The sequence below is a fragment of the Hylobates moloch genome, unplaced genomic scaffold (assembly GCF_009828535.3).
Source record: "Hylobates moloch isolate HMO894 unplaced genomic scaffold, HMol_V3 SCAFFOLD_12, whole genome shotgun sequence".
Taxonomy (NCBI): domain Eukaryota; kingdom Metazoa; phylum Chordata; class Mammalia; order Primates; family Hylobatidae; genus Hylobates; species Hylobates moloch.
The window spans coordinates 42,910,641-42,932,278 of NW_026652287.1; the positions used below are offsets into that span (position 1 = coordinate 42,910,641).

Sequence of the window (21,638 nt, forward strand, 5' to 3'; positions counted from 1 at the left end):
TCATTCATTCACTCATCTCTTCAGTCATTTTGTTCACTTATGCCTCCATTCATTCATGCATCCATTCACTCATTCACTCACTCATTTGTCCATTCGGCCACTCATTCATGCATCCATTCATTAACATTCATGCATCCATTAATTTACTTATTCATCCATTAATATACTCATTCATCCATTCATTCACATATTCATATATCCACTGATTTATTCATTTTTCCATTAATTAATTCATTCACCCATTCATTCACTTGTTCATCCATTCATTCACTCGTTCATCCATTCATTCACTCATTTATTCATCCATTTATTCATTCACGTATTCATCCATCCACTGAGTTAGTCACTTATCCATTCATTAATTAATTCATTCATACATTCATCCACTGATTCATTAATCCATCAATCCACCCATTCATTCATTCATCCGTGTTCTGGGGGTTGCTCATGAGATCAGTAAATTAGAGGATGTAATCCCTGGCTAGAAGTTTGGGAGAGCTTTGGCCAGGCGCGGTGGCTCACGCCTGTAATCCCAGCACTTTGGGAGGCCAAGGCAGGCAGATCACGAGGTCAGGAGATCAAGACCATCCTGGCCAACATAGTGAATGCCCATCTCTACTAAAAATACAAAAATTAGCCGGGTGTGGTGGCGCGTGCCTGTAGTCCCAGCTACTTGGGAGGCTGAGGCAGAAGAATCACTTGAACCCGGAAGGCGGAGGTTGCAGTGAGCTGAGATCATGCCACTGCACTCCAGACTGGTGACAGAGCAAGACTCCTTCTCAAAAAAAAAAAAAAAAAAGTTTGGGAGAGCTTCAAGAACATTCAAGTGCCCCCTCCCATGTCTGCCCCCACTTTCCCCCCAGGACTCACCACGCTCCCTTTGGCTCCATCCTCTCCAGGGGGACCTTTCTTGCCTGGGGGTCCAGCAGCTCCAGATGGGCCTGAGTCCCCCTTTTCACCAATGTCTCCCTTGGGCCCCTTTATAGAAAGAGGTCAGAGGTCAGAGTGGTCTGGACTTTCCAGGGATCAAGGATTAGCATATTTGGATTCAGGCATTGGGGTGGTCTGGGACTTTTCTGGGGTCAGGGTTCAGAGTAGCCTAGGTTGTCCAAGGGTCAAAGGTCAGAAGGAGCTAGGACTTAAGACAGTGAAAGGTCTGGATGGTCTAGGTGCCCATTGGTCATGTGCAAGGTTGGCCTAGCCCATGTGCTGCCCTTGAGTGAATTAGAAGAGGGGCCCCCTCTGGGCAACTCATCCTCAAGTCAGGACTCATGACTCAGATTTGAGCCCTCACCTACCCCTGAGCCGTGCAGCCTTGTGCAGTGTGCAACCTGCAGAACTGTACATAGCAGCCCTATCTGAGACCTTCCAGGTGTCCTTCCTCAAGGTCATAAGGGACGGCCACAGGACAGGGGTGAGTGGACGATCTTGGACTGCCCAGAGGTCAAAGTGGCCCAAGATGCCCAGGGGTCCCTGAGTTGGGTGCAGGGATCACATCACACAGTCACTCACCGGGATGCCTGGGGCTCCTGGAGGTCCTGGGTCTCCAGCGTCTCCTGGCTCACCCTGCAGGAGGCAAAGTGAGAGTGGGGAGAGGTTCCATCCTGGCAGACAGGGAGGGGCTCCCCAGAACGTCCCTGCCCAATAGGACTAGATTCATCTCTTCCCCCCGTGCAGCCCCTGTCTTCCCTCGCTCACCTTCTCACCCACGGCGCCTGGCTGACCAACTCCTCCAGGCAGCCCTGGAGTGCCCTGGAGAGACAGCAAGGGGTGAGAGTGGGACTGTGGAATCCCAACATCCTCTTCTTAGGAAATGGGTGTCCCCATCTCTGAGCTTTCCTGGCCCCCCAAGAGTTCTCACCTCTGCTCCACTGGGGCCTTGGGGACCCCGAGGACCTGGAGCTCCATGGGGACCCTGTAGAAGGTCAGAATTAGTATCCAGTGACCCCACGGCCCCCCCAAAAGGCCACATTGACCACGGATACCACTCTCAATACTGGTGACCCTCAGAGCCCTTAAAATGACAATGTCCCTCAAATGAATCTAATGCCTGCCGCCACCCTATAACCCCACCATCCTCCCCCTCCCACCTTCCTCTGGGAGCGCATACCATGGACCCAACGTCTCCGACCTCCCCTTTCTCTCCAGGAGGGCCTGGCAGCCCCTGTGGAACAAAGAAGCAAGATTGGGGCACCAGCTAGGGAGGATCAGAAGTGCCACCCCCAAACCCAGACACCCACCTGCAGTCCAGGAGGGCCAATCACCCCCACAAAGCCTCTGACTCCGTCATCTCCTTTCTGACCAAAGAGGCCTGGGGGTCCCCGGCGCCCCTGAGCCCCGTCTGCTCCCTGGAAGAACACAAACAGGGCCACATTTAAGGTTTGGGTCAGTGATTAGGGTAGAGTGAGGCTCAAGGGTCAAGACTGAGGTTAAGGGTTGGAGTCAGGGTTCAGATTAAGTTTAGGGAGGGTCAGGGTTGAGTTGGAGTTGGGGTCCAGGTTAAGGAACAGGGCTTGGGAATGAAGTCAAGGGTTGAGTCAAAGTGTTAAACAGTGAGTCAGATTTGCAGTTGAGGTTCAGGTCTTGGGCAGGGTTCAACTGGGGTTGAGATGGAATTTAGCGTTGGGTTTGAGGTTGGGCCCAGGGTCATATTCAAAGTTTGAGTTCAGGTCTGGGGTCAGCATTGGAAGAGTGGGTCAGAGTTGGGGTTAAGGATAAGGTCGTATGTTCCTACTGTATGGTAATAAACAAAAAAGGACAGGTCTGGGTCAGGGCTTGGTTAAGAGATTTGAAGATAAGGCCTTTGTTTGTTTGTTTTTGTTTTTGTTTTTTGTTTTGTTTTTGAGAAGGAGTCTCACTCTGTCACCCAGGCTGGAGTGCAGTGGCGCGATCTCTGCTCACTGCAAACTCTGCCTCCCTGGTTCAAGCAATTCTCCTGCTTCAGCCTCCCGAGTAGCTGGGATTACAAGTGTGTGCCACCGTGCCTGGCTTTTTTTTTTTTTTTTTTTTTTGAGACAGAGTCTCCTTCTATCGCACAGGCTGGAGTGCAATGGTGCTATCTTGGCTCACTGCATCCTCTGCCTCCTTGGTTCAAGCAATTCTCCTGGCACAGCCTCCCAAGTAGCTGGGATTACACGGACCTGCCACTATGCCCAGATAGTTTTTTTGTGTGTTTTTAGTAGAGATGGAGTTTCACCATTTTGGCCAGGCTGATATTGAACTCCTGACCTCAGGTGATCCACCCACCTTGGCCCCCCGAAGTACTAGGATTACAGGCATGAGCCACCGCACCTGGCTGAAGATAAGGTTTGAGTAGGACTGAGGTTAAGGTCATGAGCAGAGTTGAGACCGGGGCTGAAGTGGGGTTCGGAGCTGGGTTTAGGTTGGAATTTAGTCCGATTTTAGGGTTGAGTGTATATTGGACATCGATATAGAGGGGCAGATCAAAGTTGAGGATGAGGTTGAGATTGAACCAGATTCTGGGATTGAGTCCATATTGGATGTTGGCATTGAGGGGAAGACATGGTTGGAGTTGAGATTGAGCCAAATTCTGGGGGTGAGTTCATACTGGATTTTGGTATTGAGGGAAAGATATGGTTGGGTTGGGACTGGGCAAGATTCTGGGGTTGAGTTCACACTGGGTGTTGGTATTGAGGGGGAACACATGGTTGGGTTGGGATTGAATCAGATTCTAGGGTTGAGTTCACATTGGGTGTCAGCATTGAGGGGAAGACATGGTTGGATTGGGATTGAGCTAAATTCTAGGGTTGAGTTCATATTGGGTGTCGGTATTGAGGGAAAGACATGGTTGGGTTGGGATTGGGCCAGATTCTGGGGTTGAGTTCCCACTGGGTTTTGGCACTGAGGGGAAGACACGGTTGGGTCAGGATTGAATCAGATTCTGGGGGTGAGTTCATATTGGATGTTGGTATTGATGGGAAGATATGGTTGGATTGGGATTGAATCAGATTCTGGGGTTGAGTTCACATTGGGTGTCAGCACTGAGGGGAAGACATGGTTGGACTGGGATTGAGCCAAATTCTGGGGTTGAGTTCACATTGGATGTCAGTATTGAGAAGAAGACATGGTTGGGTTGGGGTTGACTCTGAATCTGGGATTGGGTTCATATTGGTTGTTGGTACTGAGGGGAAGACATCATTGGGTTGGGATTGAATAAGATTCTGGGGTTGAGTTCATATTGGGTGTCGGCATTGAGGGGAAGACATAGTTGGGTTGAGATTGACTCAGATTCTGAGGGTGAGTTCATACTGAGTGTCGGTATTGAGCGGACGACATGGTTGGGTTGGGATTGACTCCGATCCTTGGATTGAGTTCACACTGGGTGTCAGTATTGAGGGAGGATTGGGGTTGGGTTTGAGGTTTGGATTGAGTCAGTGTGCTTCCACTGTCATTTGCTCCCACTATCCCTCCCATCAAGGATCCAGAGAAGGACTGCAAAGCTGGGGGCACTCACCGGGGGACCTGGGTGTCCTGCAGGACCCCGTATCCCTGGTTGTCCAGGTGGGCCCTGGGAGAACAGGAAACAGAACCAAAGATTCCCTCAGGTTTAAGATTAGAGAGGGCACTGGAGCTATCAATCACTGCCTCCCACACCCCCTTTATGAGAACAACTTCCCCTACCAAGCAGCAACAGCTACATCCCCCCAAATCCTGTCTTCTCAGCCACCAACTGATGGGATCAGACAGACGTCTGTCCTAAGCCCAGCCCTGGCCACAAGTTCCACCAAGACCCAGGGACAAAGCTGGCTCAATGATGCAAGACACTGGAGCTGACATTTGGGGCGGGGGGAAGTTGGGTATCAGATGCCTCAGTGCCTGCAATGCAGAGTCACAGGCAGAGGGAAGGACGTGTCACTAAGAATGGAGAAGGAGTATACCTGCACCCCAGTGCCTTTCCAGTTCTTTGGGAGCCCCAGCTATCCCTATCCTGTCTGCAGCTGGGTTCTGTGGACCCATTGCTCTGTGGACCCATTGCTCCGTGGACCCATTGCTCCAGGCAGCTCAAGTACCTTCTGTTGCATGTAGGTGTCAAGATGGTACCCAAGAAGGCAGAAAACTCCATGGCCTCTCCTACCTCATGGAGAATGATCTCTACATCCCTGGCCTCCTCTCTTTTCTGCTACCTACCCCACCCTGCCTCACTGGGGATCTTCACTCACCGCATCTCCTTTATCGCCTTTACTCCCCTTGTGTCCGGGGGCGCCCACATCCCCCTGCAGAGGAAATGGGATGAAGGACCCAGCTTTCATTCACCCCCATCCTCCCCTGGACCCTTCCTCTCTGTGAACCCCTCACCTTGTCCCCTTCCTCGCCAGAAGGCCCAGCAGCTCCAGAGGGTCCCAGAGGCCCCAGGGGCCCTGGGATACCATCTTTGCCAGTGGGGCCAGGGGGGCCACGTTCTCCCTGTTGTGGGGGATGGAAAGGGGGATGTCAGGGCAGGAATGTCCTGCAGGAGCCATGTCCTGGGATGTGGCAGGGCCAGACCCTGAGGAGGCCCTAGGAATGGGATGGGCAAGTCACTTACCGGGGACCCCTTCTCGCCTGCAGGGCCAATGGGGCCTTGGCTGCCACTTTGGCCAGGAAGTCCAATGCCTCCTGCTGGGCCCAAAGGACCCCGCTCACCAGGGGAGCCCTGAGAACAGGGGTGAGGAGTCAGGAATAATACCAGTAGTAGCTCTCCTTTATGGAGGGTTTTTAAGCCACCAGGCACTGAGTTCTGAGGTTACCAGGATTGTATCTAACCTGTTCCCTTTGCAGCAGCCAGAGGGTGCCTGTGAGCACTTGAGGGGCAGGGCATATTCCTCTCCTGCTCAAGAACCCTCCACGGCTCCCGTCTCACTTAGAACAAAAGCCAAAGTCCTCCTAGCAGCCTATATATATATATTTGTAGAGACAGGACCTGGCTATGTTGCCCAGGCTGGTCTCAGACTCCTGGGCTCAAGCGATCCTCCAGCCTCAGCCTCCCAAAGAGCTGGGATTATAGGCATGAGCCACTACACCTGGCCCCAGAAAAGGGGTTTTTATATGTTGATGGCCAATGCACAGGTAAGTATTTGTTGGATAAATGATCTCAATGAGGTTTGTGATCATACATGCGACGAGGCTTCTCATCATGGCTATTTTACAGACAAGGAAACTGAGGCTTGCCAAGGAATACAATGGCCCAGCCAGTGAGCAACAGAACTGACCTTGGCTCACTGCAACCTCCACCTCCCAGGTTCAAGTGATTCTCCTGCCTCAGCCTCTAGAGTAGTAGCTGGGATTACAGGCATCCGCGGCCATGTCTGGCTAATTTTTGTATTTTTAGTAGAGACGGGGTTCCACCATGTTGGCCAGGCTGATCTTGAACTCCTGAACTCAAGTGATCTGCCTGCCTCGGCCTCCATCATGGGTTTTATCATGACAATGTCAAGCTTCCAAGACACCTTAAGTCCCCTCCCCCCTGCCCCCACCCAGCACATGGGGTTATACTTACATTGGCCCCCACGGGTCCTGGGGGGCCCTTATCACCCTTTAAGCCAGTAGGTCCCTGAAGGAGATAATTCACAGTTAAGAGACTCCCAAGGGTGTCCCCAAGTCCTGTCTTCTTCTGTGGGGAGCTCACAGTCCCCACCTCTCTCTTGGGACTGGACACTGAGCTTTGAGGGGGTCTGCCTTCCCCAGTCTCCTCCACCATTTTTTTTGCTTTCATCATTTCCCACACCCCAAATGCCATTCCCCCATCCCTCCCCTGACCGCCCCCATCCTTTCCTTCTCTAAGGGACATGCAAGAGGGTCTCCAAAGATACTCACCGGGTCCCCGGGGCCCCCCTTGGGCCCGGGAAAGCCCCTGAGTCCAGCTGGCCCTTCCTTCCCAAGGGGTCCTGGTGGTCCCAGGTCCCCCTACAGGAGGGCAAAGGAGGGAAGTCAAGCTCCAGGGAGGGATGTCTCCCTCCAATCTGTGACTCAGGGCCCCTCCCCCATGAGCCTGATTCTGAGCCCTTGGTTGATCTTGGATGTTCAACCAAGATCTCCAATGGACAGTGTCTCACCTTGGCCCCCTCTCTGCCTTCCAGGCCGGGAAGACCTTGTTCACCAGGAGGTCCAGGGGGGCCTGGAGGCCCCCTTTCACCCAGAGGTCCCACTTCTCCTGTCTTTCCCTGGTGAGGAAGAAGGCTCCTGTTGAGTGGGGGTGGGCTAGGGGAGTCGCTTAGGAGCCCAGCTTTCCCCTAAATATCCCCCGACTGGTACAAAACAAGGGAGGTTTATGGAGTCCACTCTGACCTGAGGGCCTAAGACACCAGCTGGTCCAGGCGGGCCTGTCTGACCTTGGAAGCCCTAGAGAGAAAAATTAAATGCAGGGGCGGTGTTACATGGGGAAGGGATGGAGGAGGGGGAGACAGGGAAGGCCTGATAGAATCAGGAATCTGGCCAGGTCCGGTGGCTCATGCCTGTAATCCCAGCACTTTGGGAGGCAGAGGCAGGTGAGTCACATGAAGCCAGGAGTTTGAGAGCAGCCTGGTCAACATGATGAAGCCCCGTCTCTACTAAAAATACAAAAATTAGGCAGGCATGGTTGCACGCGCCTGTAGTCCCACTCAGGAGGCTGAGGGAGGAGAATTGCTTGAACCCGGGAGGCAAAGGTTGCAGTGAGCTGAGATTGCCCCCACTGCACTCTAGCCTGGGTGACAGAGTGAGACTCTGTCTCAAAAAAAAAAAAAAGGATCAGGAATCAAAGGTTGAGGGGTTACTCACCAATTCTCCTCTCTGTCCAGGGTGCCCTGGTCGCCCATCTTTACCTTGGTGACCCTGGGGGATGAGGTGGGAAAGGGTTGGGGCACAGATACAGGGCTTCCTCCCTTCCCACATCCTCCACCCACCCAACCCCCAGTCAGGGTGACCTCACTCACAGGGGGGCCCTTTGGCCCAGGGAACCCTGGAGGGCCTTGCAGACCAGGGAGGCCCTGAAATGGAACCAGAAGTCATTATCTCATCCCTTCTGCCTCCCTGCCCACTCCCTGAGCCCCACATAATAACAACAGGATCGAGCACATATTGAGTGCTTACTGCATGCCAGGCATGGGCAGGGCATTCTCCACACAATCAGTCATTTTATTCACCACTCCAGCCCTTTGGGGTGGAGACTGAGGTTACCCCCATTTTACAGAGGAGAAAATTAAGGCCCAGAGTGGTTAAGTGACTTGCCCAGGGTCACACAGTAGGTGAGTGGCAGAGTCAGGACTTGAACTCATGGCTCTCTGACTTTAGAGGCTGTGCTCCTTCTTTTTTTTCTTTTCTTAAAGATGGAGTCTTACTCTGTCACCCAAGCTGGAGTGCAGTGGTGTGATTAGCTCACTGCAGCTTCCAACTCCTGGGCTCAAGAAATCCTCTCATTTCAGCTTCCAGTGTAGGTGGGACTATAGGTGTGCACCACCACACCCAATTAAGCTGTGCTCTTACCACTGCATTATAATGTCTCTTCATCTCTTGGGCTTGTCCTCCACTCAGAATCTCTCTCTCTCTCTCTCTGTCACACACACACACACATGCACATTCACACACACACACACACACACACACACTCACCTTTTCTCCAGGGATCCCAGGGGCTCCGTCCTGGCCTACATCGCCCTAGGACAGAGTGAATGAGACTCAGTCCCCAGAACAAACTCAACTGGGAAGAATTTGGAGGGACTGGCTGAGCCTGGGGCATGGGGGGCCTTGATTGCCCACCCATCCCATACCTTGGGGCCTGGTTGCCCTGTGGCACCCGGTTGCCCCCTCTCTCCACGGGAGCCCTGAACAAAAAAAAAGGCAAAGATCAGATATGAGGGGGTGGGGGAGCCTGGGAGATGAGACCAAATCTTCCAGGTCCCCTCCCCTTGTGACTCCCTCTCCTGCCCGACCAGGGACATTGGTATAACCCAAACCCTTTCCCTGCCCACAGATGACCTCTCCACTACCTTTCCTTCCCAGCCCTGTCCCCAAGTCCCAGCAGGGTAGGGGGCACTGTCTATTTTCTTACTGGTGGTCCCCGCTCTCCTTCCAGGCCTGGCTGCCCTGCCTTTCCCTGAAAATGAATTGTAAGAGAGAGAGCAGAAGAGAGTTAGGGTGCAAAGGCATGATGCAAACGCAAAAAGGCACCCAGTCACAGACCCAGAAAGCTGTCTGCCACATATTTATTCACAAGCCTTTCAGTCATACACATACACACACATACAACTTATACTCAAAACCATGCAAAGATCTTAAACACACAATTACAACTATGATTGCATCTACAGAGTACAAACGTGCAAGCATGTTTGCCCACAAGACATATATTATCACAGCTGTGCAGTATGCATACATGATTGCATGTAATCATGGCATGCATTTGGCAATCCACAGCCTGAAGATGACACAGAACTCATCGTGCAATACATCTCTTGCACACACGTATACCCACTGTAAACACATGCAGGCCTGGATTCAGCTGAGGACTTTGTTTTGGTGAGCACAGCAGTATACATACACTCATGTACATACACACAATGTTCATTAACACTGTTACAATACACACATAGCAACACAAATACAATACCTGCCTGTATACACATCACTCAGTGTGCACAGAAACACACACATGTGTATACACATCACTCAGTGTGCACAGAAACACACACATGTGTATACACATGTCCTTTCACGCATGTGTACAAGCTTCTTGCACACATTTATGCCCACCATCATGCAAAGTGCATGCAGATTCATGCCCTTGTTCACCCAGGCACAGGCCTGCAGGTCGCGGCATTCAAACCCTGTCTCATCTATATTGAAAGATACATGAAATGCATATACATGTACTTACAGTCATATTCATGATAATACCATGTGTAATCACCTACATGTGTCATGCATTGCATATAATAGCATGTGTGCACACAAGTGCTTCCAGGCATAGACACAAACACCCAGGGTCCACCCATCATCAGACACAACCACACATGCTGTTCCCCTTGGACAAATTCGCCCCTCTCCCTTACCCCCGGTCATAACTCACCGACTTCCCTTTCTCTCCTATGGGTCCTAGGGGCCCAGGAAATCCAATGGATCCCTGAGTAGAGAGAATTAGAAAGAAGACATGAGGGTGAGGAGTGAGTGGTGGATGGAATTGGCCCCTCATACCATCCTTTGAAGCATTTCCAGGTCACTGATTCCAGAAGCTTCCTTGGTCTCTACAGCCCCAGCCTCCTACAAGGCAGCCCTCTTCTCTCCTCTCCCTTCCTCTCCTCCCTTCTCATTTCACTGCAGCCCTTTGCACTGGCTGCTTTTTTTGGCTGAAATGCTCGTCTCCTAGATCTCCACAAAGTCAGCCACTCCTGACCATTTAGCTCTCATTCAGATGTCACCTCCTTAGAATGCCTTTCTGCCACCATCCTGGCTTCCACATTGCCCAAGTCACCCTCTGTCTGTCACATTGTGCTATTTTGTTTTCCCAAGAACACTTGCATTGAAATGACCCTTATCGACTTATTTATTCAAGGCCTGTTTTCCCTCACTGTGACATAGCTCACTGGTCTTATTCCCCACTGCCTGGCACACGGTGAGTGCTTTTTAATATCTGTTAGCTGACTCTAGTCTATGCCTCCAGCATAGACTGGAGGAACCCTTCCTCTACCTGGGGGAAGACATCACAGGCTCTGATATCCTCTCCCACACCTCATTGTGCAGACTGAGTTCAGATCAGAAAAGACAGTTGCCCAAGTTACCCAATCTGGTGGCATCCCGAGTCAAAGCCCATTTCAGGCTCCCTCTACTCTCCCTTCCCATCTGGGGGTTCCATGGTCTCTATACTCTTTTTTTGTTTGTTTTATTTTTAAGAGACAGTGTCTCACTTTGTCACCCAGGCTGGAGTGCAGTGGTGCAATCATAGCTCACTGCAGCTTCAACCTTTTGGGCTTAAGTGATCCTCCTACCTCAACCTCCTGAATAGCTGGGACTACAGGTTCAAGCCACCATGTCCAGCTAATTTTTAAAATAAATGTTTAGTAGATATGGGGTCTCACTATGTTGCCCAGGCTGGTCTTGAACTCCTGGCCTCTAATGATTCTCCTACCACATTCTCTGAAAGTGCTGAGATTACAGGTGTGAGCCACCAACCTGGCCCCAACACTCTTCAAAGATCCTGAACACATGCACACAAGGACCTTCTAAAATCTTAGTCTATGCCAGGTACAGTGGCTTACGCTTGTAAACCCAGCACTTTGGGAGGCCAAGGTAGAAAGCAAGCAAGCAGAAAGGAAGAAAGAGAAAGAAAGAAAAAAAGAAAGAGAGAAAGAAAAAGAAAGAAAGAAAGAGAGAAAGACAGAAAGAAAGAAAGAAAGAGAGAAAGAAAGAAAGAAAAGAAAGAAAGAAAGAAGAAAGAGAGAAAGAAAGAAAGAAGAAAGAAAAGAAAAGAAAAAAGAGAGGGGGACGCAGGGAGGGAGGGAAGAAAGGAAGGAAGGAAGAAAGGAAGGAAGGAAGGAAGGAAGGAAGGAAGGAAGGAAGGAAGGAAGGAGAATAAAGTTGTCCATCAAAACCAAGTTAAAAGTTTTTTCCCAATCGTTAAAAAGAAAAAAAAAAATCTAAGTTAAAGGAAAAGGAGTCAATCTAAAGGGTAATCACTAAAAAAAAACCAAAAAAACAAAAAAAAACCACCACTGTCAAATCCAATGTAGGCAAGATAACTATCAGCTCAACAGAGCAAAAATGTGAAACTCTAGGAGGATTCTGCACTCAAATATCTTCCCAAATGTCTATTGTTTTTTCTTTTGAGACAGAGTCTCACTCTGTTGCCCAGGGTAGAGTAAGGGGCACGATCTCAGCTCACTGCATCCTCCACTTCCCGGGCTCGAGCAATTCTCCTACCTCAGCCTCCATGTACCTGGGATTACAGGCACCCGCCACTGCACCCAGCTAATTCTTGTATTTTTAGTAGAGATGGGGTTCTGCCATGTTGGCCAGGCTGGTGGTGAACTCCCGACCTCAGGTGATCCACCCGCCTCAGCCTCCCAAAGTGCTGGGATTACAGCCATGAGCCACCGCGCCCAGCCCCAAATGTCTTTAGGTTTCTGCTCTACTCTATAGAAACAGAACTCATCAGGGATATAATATGGGTATAGTTTAGGCAGAAAAATGAATCTCATCAGTGTCCTCACCCATCAAAACATTGGCAAAAAAATGTTATGTTTTTATATAAGTACGTTTTTGCATAAGTACATTTGACTATCAGTTATAATTAATTCAAGATATATAAGATGTGTATTTTATGATTCTGATTCTCCCCTTTAATTGACTTTGTTGGTGAATGAAACTTAATCCCACCAAATAAAAGGATCCTACAGTTTTATAATCACTGTCATCATCACCATTATCAACATTATTATAATCAAATTGATGAGGTGGAAATTACTGGGATGTCTGTTTCACAGCAGAGAAAACAGGCTCAAGAAACTTGCCCAAGATCACATAGCAGGTAAGAGGGCATTTGACCCCAAGTCTATCTGAGGTCAAAGCTCACTTTTTAAAAAAATTTTTGAGACAGAGTCCCCCCTCTGTCACCCATGCTGGGGTGCAGTGGCTCGATCATAGCTCACTGCAGGCTCAATCTCCTTGGGCTCAGGTGATCCTGCCATCTCAGCCTCCCAAGTAGCTGGGACCACATCTGGCTAATTTTTTTTTTTTTTTTTTTTGTGATGGAATCTTGCTTTGTCACCAGGCTGGAGTGCAGTGGTGCGATCTTGGCTCACTGCAACCTCTGCCTCCTGGGGTCAAACAATTCTCCTGTCTCAGCCTCTTGGGTAGCTGGGATTATAGGCGCATGCTACTATGCCCAGCTAATTTTTTTGTATTTTTAGTAGCAACAGGGTTTCACCACATTGGCCAGGCTGGTCTCAAACTCCTGATCCGCCTGCCTCTACCTCCCAAAGTGTTGGGATTACAGGTGTGAGCCACCGCCCCTGGCCACATCTGGCTAATTTTTTTTTTTTTTTTTTTTTTTAGATGGAGTTTTGTTCTTGTTGCCCAGGCTGGAGTGCAATGGTGCAATCTCAGCTCACCACAACCTCTGCCTCCCGGGTTCAAGTGATTCTCCTGCCTCAGCCTCCCGAGTGACCAGGATTACAGGTATGCACCACCACACCCAGCTAATTTTGTATTTTTAGTAGAGACGGGGTTTCTCCATGTTGGCCAGGCTGGTCTCTAACTCCTGACCTCAAGTGATCCGCCTGCCTCTGCCTCCCAAAGTGTTGGGCTTACAGCCATGAGCCACCGTGCCCAGCCACATCTGGCTAATTTTTGTGTGCTTTCGTAGAGACAACGTTTTGCCATGTTGCCCAGTCTGGTCTTGAACTCCTGGGCTCAAGCAATCCTCTGACCTCAGCCTCTCAGGGTGCGGGGATTATAGGCATGAGCCACTATGCCTGGCCAAAGCCCACATTTTACATTCTGTCAGTGACCCTTGGGGTGGCAGCTCATCCCCCAAGACCACAGCCTGGATCCCCAGATGTTAGTCTCTGAATCCTGCCCATCTCCATCTCCACCCCCACCCCCAGCTTCCTACCTTAGGCCCAGGGCGTCCTGGATAACCTGGGAGGCCTGGCACCCCAAGCTTGCCCTGCAGAAAGGTTATGGGACAAAGGTCAGAAATTGCAACCTGGAGGTCAGAGGCGGAAAGGTCAGGCTGGCTGGGGCATGGTGAATGGGCTAATGGGATGGGAATTGGGGAAACAAGGTTCAAGTCCTCGCTCCTGCCTGCTAGGGGCATGTCCTTGGGCAGGTCATTCAGCCATTCCAAGTCTCAGTTTTCCTCGTCTGTAAAATGGGATGAAAATGCCTATTGCATGTGGTGGTTATGGAGATGAACACATAAGTTGCGTGCATCAAATTGCTCTGTAATGCTGAGCTGAGGAATTAAAGATGACAAGGTTGGTAGCAACCTCCTGAGGTCGAAGGTATAATAAAAGGGCAAAGGGCAGAGGGAAAAGGTTGGGGACACCTTGACTGTGGGAGGTTAGAGGGTGGAGAGTCATTTACCTTCTCCCCAGCTGAGCCTGGGGGCCCCTCCTGGCCAGCCTGCCCCGCCTGCCCCTTCGGCCCCTCAGGACCATCCTCTCCCCGGGGACCTGGAGCTCCGGGTTTCCCCTGGAAGAAAAAGGAGAGTCTTTAATATCCATCTTTTGTCCTTCTTGCTCTGTCTAGCCCCAGCTCATCCCCTCCCTATCTTCCCCGAGCCCCCCAGACCCACACCACCCCTCATCTGGAGCTGGTCTTACCTGATCACCTTTGAGCCCCACATCGCCCTTGAAGCCTGGGAAGCCATCCTCTCCCTGGGTGGGAGAGACAGAGGCCAGAAGTGAGGGCCTGGGGGAAGGGACACAACCAGGACCCCATGATTGGGACTCCCTCTCCTCTGATGAATTCCTTCTCTCCTCACCTTCTCGCCTTTCTCCCCCTGGAGGCCCCGGTTGCCTGAAGTGCCCTGAAAAATAAAAAAAAAAAAAGCTCTCAAGCCTTTTCCCTGCTTAAGAAGGGACCCAAACTCAGTCCCCTGCTCTAAAGCAGCCAGGATAGTCCCAAGAGGATGCTAGGCAGAAGCTGGGAGGGGCAGCTTCAGAAGAAATGATCTTTCCCCAGAGGCCCCTCCCTCCCCAGTGGAGGCCTCCCAAGGTCATCTGTGCGGGGGTGTGCAGGGAAGGCCAAATTTCCAAGTAAGTGATTCCCATCTCCTGGAGACGCTTTGTCCACAGTTCCTTCTGGCAGGAGAAAGAGGATGAACATTCCAGGCCCGGACCTCATTATAAAGGCAAAGGAATGTTCCCCATTGTGCCAGCGACAAGGCAACTCTGCTTGGCAACCAGACGACCTCTGTGCTTGGCTATGGAGAGAGCGCTTAGTTCAAGTCTGGATGCTGCTCACACCAAACTGAAAACTGCACTTGGCTACAACATCTCTGAGCTCAGCGGGCTACAATGAAATTGCGCTTGGATCCAATACAACCCATGTGGTTAGTCTCCAGCCACAGAGAAATTCACTTGATCACAATGTAACTGAGCTTGGCTACAAGTTGTTCTCTAGCTTTGGCTACAGTGTAACTAACTAGACTCAACTACAACATAGGGGTTAATTAATGTAACTAGAGGCTGGGCATGGTGGCTCACGCCTGTAATCCTAACATTTTGGGAGGCAGAGGCTGGAGGATTGCTTGAGCCCCGGAGTTCCAGACCAGCCTGGGCAACATAGGAAAACCTCATTTATACAAAAAGTCCAAAAAAAAAAAAAAAAAAAAACGGTAGCTGGATGTGGTGACATGCACCTGTAGTCCCAGCTACCTGGGAGGGTGAGGTGGGAGGACTGATGGAGCCCATGAGCTCCAGGCTGCAGTGAGTGAACTGTGATGGTGGTACTGCACTCCAGCGTGGGCAACAGAGTGAGACTCTGTCTCAAGAATCATAATAATAATCAAACAAAAAAACTGCCAAGCCTGGTGGGGATACGCCTATAGTCCTAGCTATTCAGGAGGCTAAAGTGAGGGGATTACTTGAGCATGAGAGTTCAAGGCTGCAGTGAGCCATGATTATGCTACTATATTCCAGCCTGGGCAACAGAGAAGACCCTGTCTCTAAAAAATAAAACATTTAGGGCTGGGCATGGTGGCTCACGCCTGTAATCCCAGCACTTTGGGAAGCCAAGGACGGTGGATCGCCTGAGGTCAGGAGTTCGAGATCAGCCTGGCCAACATGGTGAAACTCTGTCTCTACTAAAAATACAAAAATTACCCAGGCGTGGTGCATGCCTAAAGTCCCAGCAACTCGGGAAGCTGAGGCAGGGGAATCACTTGAATCCAGGAGGAGGCAGAGGTTGCAGTGAGTTGAGATCACTCCACTGCACTCCAGCCTGGGCGACAAAGCGAGACTCTGTCTCAAAAAAAAAAAAAAAGGAAAGAAAGAAAAAGGAAAAAAGAAAAGGAAGAAATGTGTTCGGCCTCTAATGGACTTAGCTATTCTCAGCAACAAGGTGACAACCACACTGTAAGGCTGTCCTTGGCTGTGCAGCTCCAAACCCCAGTCCCACTACATCTGGCCTGGCCAACTGATCCCCTCTCCACACATCCAGAAGTTTCCGATGGAGCTGCATCGCATGCCTGAACCCAAAGCTGGTAAATCACTCATACCTGCAAGCCCCCGGTATCACCTACCTTCACTCCCCGAGGTCCAGGATAGCCCAGAGGGCCTGCCGACCCTGGTGGACCCTGGGAGGAAAATAAGGTCAGTGCCATTCTAGACAGTCCTTTCCACATTCTAAGAGTCCTCATCTCTCTCCTCTGTGGCCCCTGACTGCAGGTCCTGCCTCCCGATCCTCGTCCCCAACCCAGCCTAACCTCCTGGTCACTCACCTGGGCCCCTTTCTCTCCCGTGGGGCCCTCATGTCCTGGGTGACCCTGGGGAAGAAACATTCTAAGTTGTCAGAGCCCAAAACTTGCCATTCCAATTCCCAAGCCTCCCCTTTCTCCTTCCTCCTTTTCCCAGCTCGTGGTTCTCACCGGAGGGCCATCGGATCCTGGGAGGCCTGGAATTCCTGGGTTTCCAGGGGGACCCTGAAAGAAGATGAACAGCAGGGGAGAGACAGAGGTGCTCAGAGCCCTGGAGCACCACTAGGATCAGATCTATGCAGACATGCAGCCGCCTCAAGGTTAGGAAATAAGCAGACCTCACTGGCCAGGAAATCTATCCCAGCTCTGCCCAAACTTGCTGTGTGACCCCAGGCAAGCCCATTTCCCTCTCTGATCCTCAGAAATCCACTGCTTCTGGGAAGGTTACAAGGAAGAACATAAAAACAGTACAAGACTGATAGCACAACAGGGTGACTATAATCAATTATACGTCACCCCGGTTGGAGTGCAGTAGCATGATCTCAGCTCACTGCAACCTCTTCCCAGGTTCAAGTGATTCTCCTGCCTCAGCTTCTGGAGTAGCTGGGACTATAGCATCTGGCTGATTTTTGTAATTTTATTAGAGACGGGGTTTCACTATGCTGGCCAGGCTGGTCTCAAACTCCTGACCTCAAGTGATCCGCCCACCTCGGCCTCCCAAAGTGCTGAGATTACAGGCATGAGCCACTGTGCCTGGCTTCAGTAATAATTTAATTGTACATTTAAAAATAACTAAAAGAGGCCGGGCGTGGCTCACGCCTGTAATCCCAGCACTTTAGGAGGCCGAGGAGGGTAGATCACCTGAGGTCAGGAGTTCAAGACCAGCCTGGCCAACATGGTGAAACCCCGTTTCTACTGAAAATACAAAAATTAGCTGGGCTTAGTGGTGGGCACCTGTAATCCCAGCTACTTGGGAGGCTGAGGTAGGAGAATCACTTGAACCCAGGAGGTTGAGGTTGCAGTGAGCTGAGATCATGCCATTGCACTCCAGCCTGGACAACAAGAGTGAAATTCCGTCAAAACAAAAACAAAAACAAAAACAAAAACAAAACTAAAATGGTATAACTGGATTGTTTGTAACACAAAGAATAAATACTTGAGGGGATGGATACTACATGACATGATTCTTATGCGCATGCCTGTATCAAAACATCTCATGTACTCCATAAGTATATACCTACTATGTACCCACAAAGATAATAAATAAAATTAAATTAAAACAGTGCAAGAGACATGTTGAAATAGAGGCTTCACAGCCACACCCCTTTCTTTAAAAATGCCCAGCCAGGCATGATGGCTCTTGCCTGTAATCCCAGCATTTTGGGGGGCCAAGGCAGATGAAGTGCTTGAGCCCAGGAGTTCAAGACCAGCCTGGGCAACACAGGGAGACCCCATCTCTACAAAAAACGAAAAAAAGAGAAAAGAAAAATTAGCCAGGCATGGTGGCATGCGCCGATAGTCCCAGCTACTCGGGTGGCTGAGGTGGGAGAATCTCCTGCGCCCAGGGAAGCCAAGGCTGCAGTGAGGCATTATTGAGCCACTGCACTCCAGCCTGGGTGACAGAGTGAGACCCTGTCCCTGCACCCCAAAAAAAGACATGTGCAGAAAGAAGTGTGTCTGCCAGGGAAGGCGGAAGCAGATGTGCCAGGGAACAAAGATGAGACCCACAGGGCCTGTGCATCTTGGTAATATCTTCTGTGACAGGCTTCTGTGGGCTCTCTGTATCCTGACAATATCCCTTATGTGAGCTAGCCTTGGTGGGTTTCTGTTTCTTGCAACCAATCCTTCCCCAACAAGGACACTTTGTAACTCTGGGCTGGCTTAGGGAATGTTGCAGTTTATCACTATCCAGAGCTAACAGAGGGGTACTGGTGGGAAGATTTGCTTGGCAACAGAGTTGAAGGAAGAAGACTTGAGGAGGTCACGGTAGGTGGAGCTGTCACTCACCTTCTCCCCAGGAGTGCCGATGAGTCCCTGGGGACCGGGGAGTCCCTGGGGACAGAAAAAGAAGATGAGGGAAGGCATAAGAAAGAAGCGGTGAGCGTGGAGGTTGGTAAGCCTGGTCATGGTCTAAGGTCTTAACTGACCACTCCCATGCCCCATTATTGGGAAAGATAGTTCAAACCTGGGACCCATGGTTTCCCTGCTGTCCTGGAGGGCCTGGTTCTCCTGGAGGACCCTGGGAAGAAAGTGGGGTTTCAGTGAAGCTGAGAGGGGTCATGGTGTTGAGGTGTTAGTGAAATTGCCTTGGGGGGGTCAGTCATGGAAGGGAATAGGGATGTGGACAATCGGGGTCAGATTGTCAGAAGGATCAGGGGTCAAAAGGCATAGGGCACGTACCACATTGCCTTTGGCACCAGGAGCACCATCAATTCCAGTCACACCCTAGGGGAAAAGAGGATGTGACACCAAGACAGAGCAACAAGCTGGGAGCCTGAGTCTGAGACACCGAGAGATGCAGGTGGAAACGTGAGCAGGGCCGGGCACTGTGGCTCATGCTTGTAATCCCAGCATTTTGGGAGGCTGAGGCGGGTGGATCACCTGAGGTCGGGAGTTTAAGACCAGCCTGGCCAACATTGTGAAACCCCGTCTTTACTAAAAACACAAAAATTAGCCAGGCATGTAATCTCAGCTACTCAGGAGGCTGAGGCAGAAGAATAGCTTGAACTTGGGAGGTGGAGGTTGCAGTGAGCAGAGATCGCGCCACTGCACTCCAGCCTGGGTGACAAGGGCAAAACTCTTGTCTAAAAAAGAAAAAAGAAAAAAAGAAAGGTGAGCGGGCAGAGAAGCCAGCAACGGATATGGACATGCAGAGTACAGAAAAGTGAGAAAGAAAAGACAGACAGGGGGCCCAGGAACGGTGGCTCAGGCCTGTAATCCCAGCACTTTTGGAGGATCGCTTGAGGCCAGGAATTCGAGACCAGCCTGACCAACATGGTGAAACCCCGTCTCTACTAAAAATACAAAAATTAGCCAGGTGTGGTGGTGGGTGCCTGTAGTCCCAGCTACTCAGGAGGCTGAAGCATGAGAATCGCTTGAACTCAGGAGGCGGAGGTTGCAGTGAGCTGAGATCTTGCCACTGCACTCCAGCCTGGGCGACAGAGCGAGACCCTAATCTCAAAACAAACAAACAAAAAGACAGACAGGGATGCAGAGAGCCAGTGACACTCACCGGGCGACCCGTGGGGCCAGGAGAGCCTCTGGGGCCAATCAGTCCTCGTGGACCCTGCAAGGGAGCAGGCGAATTATCTCCACATCACCTCTGTGTGGCCTTGTGAGTTCCAGGGGGCCTATGAGTCCTGGGGCCCTGGGAGTCCTGACTCCCTCCCCTGCAGCAAGCAAGGGACCCAGGGATCCCTGATACTCACCGGCTCCCCCGCCTGGCCAGTGGGCCCTGGAGGTCCCTCTGCTCCCTGTGGAAAAGCGTCATTACTTGAGAACAGGAAGGTACAACCCTTGGAGAGCCACCTCCCCTCATCTGGGCAGCCCCTTCCAGGGGGTCTCGGAATTAGACCAAGATCCCTAGGAACCCGCAGACTAAGTTCATGGGATTCCATTCAGGCCCCTGACTCCAATCCTAGACCTGCAAGTCTTACCTCCTCACCCCACAATTTGTCCCCAGCTCTCAAGCTGGCCACTGAGACCTCCAGATCTTCCTCTCTGATTCTCACTCAGGCTTCCAAACTTACTCTCCAAACCAGGCCCTAACTCTCTTCCAAACTTACCCTCTCACCATCCTCTCCTGGGGGACCGGGTTGCCCCACATGGCCAAAGTCACCCTGGAGAGGAAACAGAGGGGAGTTCAGAGTGGAAGGGTGTGGGTGGAGAGACCAGCCCTCTGGGAAGGCAGATGGGGTGTGAGGAGGGACACAGGGATCGTGACTCTGATACTGAGGGAGGACCGGGGGGGGCTTGAATATTGGGAGGAGGGCTTAGACCTGGGGGAGGGACCTCACACACTCACCCTTTGGCCCTTTTCACCAGGCAGCCCTGGGAGGCCATCGAAGCCACGATCACCCTGTCCAGAGACACCAGTGAGCCTTGACCCTATAAGCCTGACAGCCCCACCAAGTCTTATCTCAGCCCCATCACCTACCTTAGGTCCAGTGTCCCCTGGGAGGCCCCGAGCCCCATCTGCTCCAGGGCGGCCCTATGGGGAAAGTGAGCCCAAGAGTCAAGGATGAACCTTCCCTGTACCCCTCCCCCAAATTAGGAACCCAACTTCATCATCAACGTCATCAAGTTTTTTTTTTTTTTGACAGGGTCTCTGTCACTCAGGTTGGAGTGCAGTGGCACATTCTCAGCTCACTGCAACCTCAGCCTCCCGAGTAGCTGGGACCACAGGCGCATGCCACCATGCCTGGCTAACTTTTTGTATTTTTGGTAGAGATGGTGGGGGTTTCACCCTGTTGCTCAGGCTGGTCTTGAACTCCTGAATGCAAGCAATCCACCCACCTCAGCCTCCAAAACTGCTGGGATTATAGGCATGAGCCACCATGCCTAGGCTAAGATATTATTTTTTTTTTAATTATTTATGTATTTTAGAGCTGAGGTCTTGCACTCCAGGCTGGAGTGCAGTGGCATGATCATAGCTCAACACAGCTTGGAACTCCTGGCTCAAGCAATCCTCCCACCTCAGCCTACCAAGTGGCTGGGACTACAGGTGCGCACCACCACACCTGGCTAATTTTTTATTTGCATTTTATGTAGAGACCGGGTTTTGCCATGTTGCCCAGGCTGGTCTCAAACTCCTGGGCTCAAGCCATCCTTTCACCTCAGCCTCCCAAAGTGCTGGGATTACAGATATCAGCTGCTATGCTATGGCTGATTTTATTTATTTATTTATTTGTTTGAGAAGGAGTCTTGCTCTGTTGCCCAGTGCCTGGGGGGCCTCGGATCCCATCAATGCCGGGGATTCCTGGGAGGCCCGCAGGGCCCTGAGAGAGGGATGGGGGAAGAGAGGTGGAGACAGGGAGAGAGGCAGAGAGACAGCGAGGACAGGGGAGGTACAGAAGGATGAGTCAGAAAGAGAGAGAGAGGGAGAAATGGAGAGAGACACAGACAGAATCAGAGAGGGATCATGGCAAGGAAAGAGAGAGAGAAGTAGAGAGAAGGGGAAAGGAAAAGACAGAGATAGAGACAGAGACAGAGAGAAGGGGAGAGAGAGACGGAGAAGGATGGAGGCAGA

General features: G+C 51.1%; 1 protein-coding gene across 1 annotated transcript in view; it reads right to left on the reverse strand.

Moving 5' to 3' along the window:
• Positions 1-21,638, reverse strand: part of COL5A3 (collagen type V alpha 3 chain) — a 47,170-nt gene that overhangs the window by 12,332 nt on the left and 13,200 nt on the right. The window contains exons 11-45 of the mRNA XM_032171576.2: positions 20,547-20,600; positions 20,415-20,468; positions 20,176-20,229; positions 19,819-19,863; positions 19,623-19,676; positions 18,791-18,835; positions 18,576-18,629; positions 18,398-18,442; positions 16,562-16,615; positions 16,415-16,459; positions 16,217-16,270; positions 14,456-14,500; positions 14,295-14,348; positions 14,056-14,163; positions 13,583-13,636; positions 10,043-10,096; positions 9,026-9,070; positions 8,745-8,798; positions 8,587-8,631; positions 7,911-7,964; positions 7,756-7,809; positions 7,285-7,338; positions 7,053-7,160; positions 6,814-6,903; positions 6,497-6,550; positions 5,546-5,653; positions 5,317-5,424; positions 5,181-5,234; positions 4,475-4,528; positions 2,241-2,348; positions 2,111-2,164; positions 1,862-1,915; positions 1,699-1,752; positions 1,513-1,566; positions 871-978 (exon numbers count right to left, since the gene is read on the reverse strand). Coding sequence (XP_032027467.1) covers positions 871-978; positions 1,513-1,566; positions 1,699-1,752; positions 1,862-1,915; positions 2,111-2,164; positions 2,241-2,348; positions 4,475-4,528; positions 5,181-5,234; positions 5,317-5,424; positions 5,546-5,653; positions 6,497-6,550; positions 6,814-6,903; positions 7,053-7,160; positions 7,285-7,338; positions 7,756-7,809; positions 7,911-7,964; positions 8,587-8,631; positions 8,745-8,798; positions 9,026-9,070; positions 10,043-10,096; positions 13,583-13,636; positions 14,056-14,163; positions 14,295-14,348; positions 14,456-14,500; positions 16,217-16,270; positions 16,415-16,459; positions 16,562-16,615; positions 18,398-18,442; positions 18,576-18,629; positions 18,791-18,835; positions 19,623-19,676; positions 19,819-19,863; positions 20,176-20,229; positions 20,415-20,468; positions 20,547-20,600 — 2,187 coding nt within the window. The remainder of the gene's footprint in view (positions 1-870; positions 979-1,512; positions 1,567-1,698; positions 1,753-1,861; positions 1,916-2,110; positions 2,165-2,240; positions 2,349-4,474; positions 4,529-5,180; positions 5,235-5,316; positions 5,425-5,545; positions 5,654-6,496; positions 6,551-6,813; positions 6,904-7,052; positions 7,161-7,284; positions 7,339-7,755; positions 7,810-7,910; positions 7,965-8,586; positions 8,632-8,744; positions 8,799-9,025; positions 9,071-10,042; positions 10,097-13,582; positions 13,637-14,055; positions 14,164-14,294; positions 14,349-14,455; positions 14,501-16,216; positions 16,271-16,414; positions 16,460-16,561; positions 16,616-18,397; positions 18,443-18,575; positions 18,630-18,790; positions 18,836-19,622; positions 19,677-19,818; positions 19,864-20,175; positions 20,230-20,414; positions 20,469-20,546; positions 20,601-21,638) is intronic.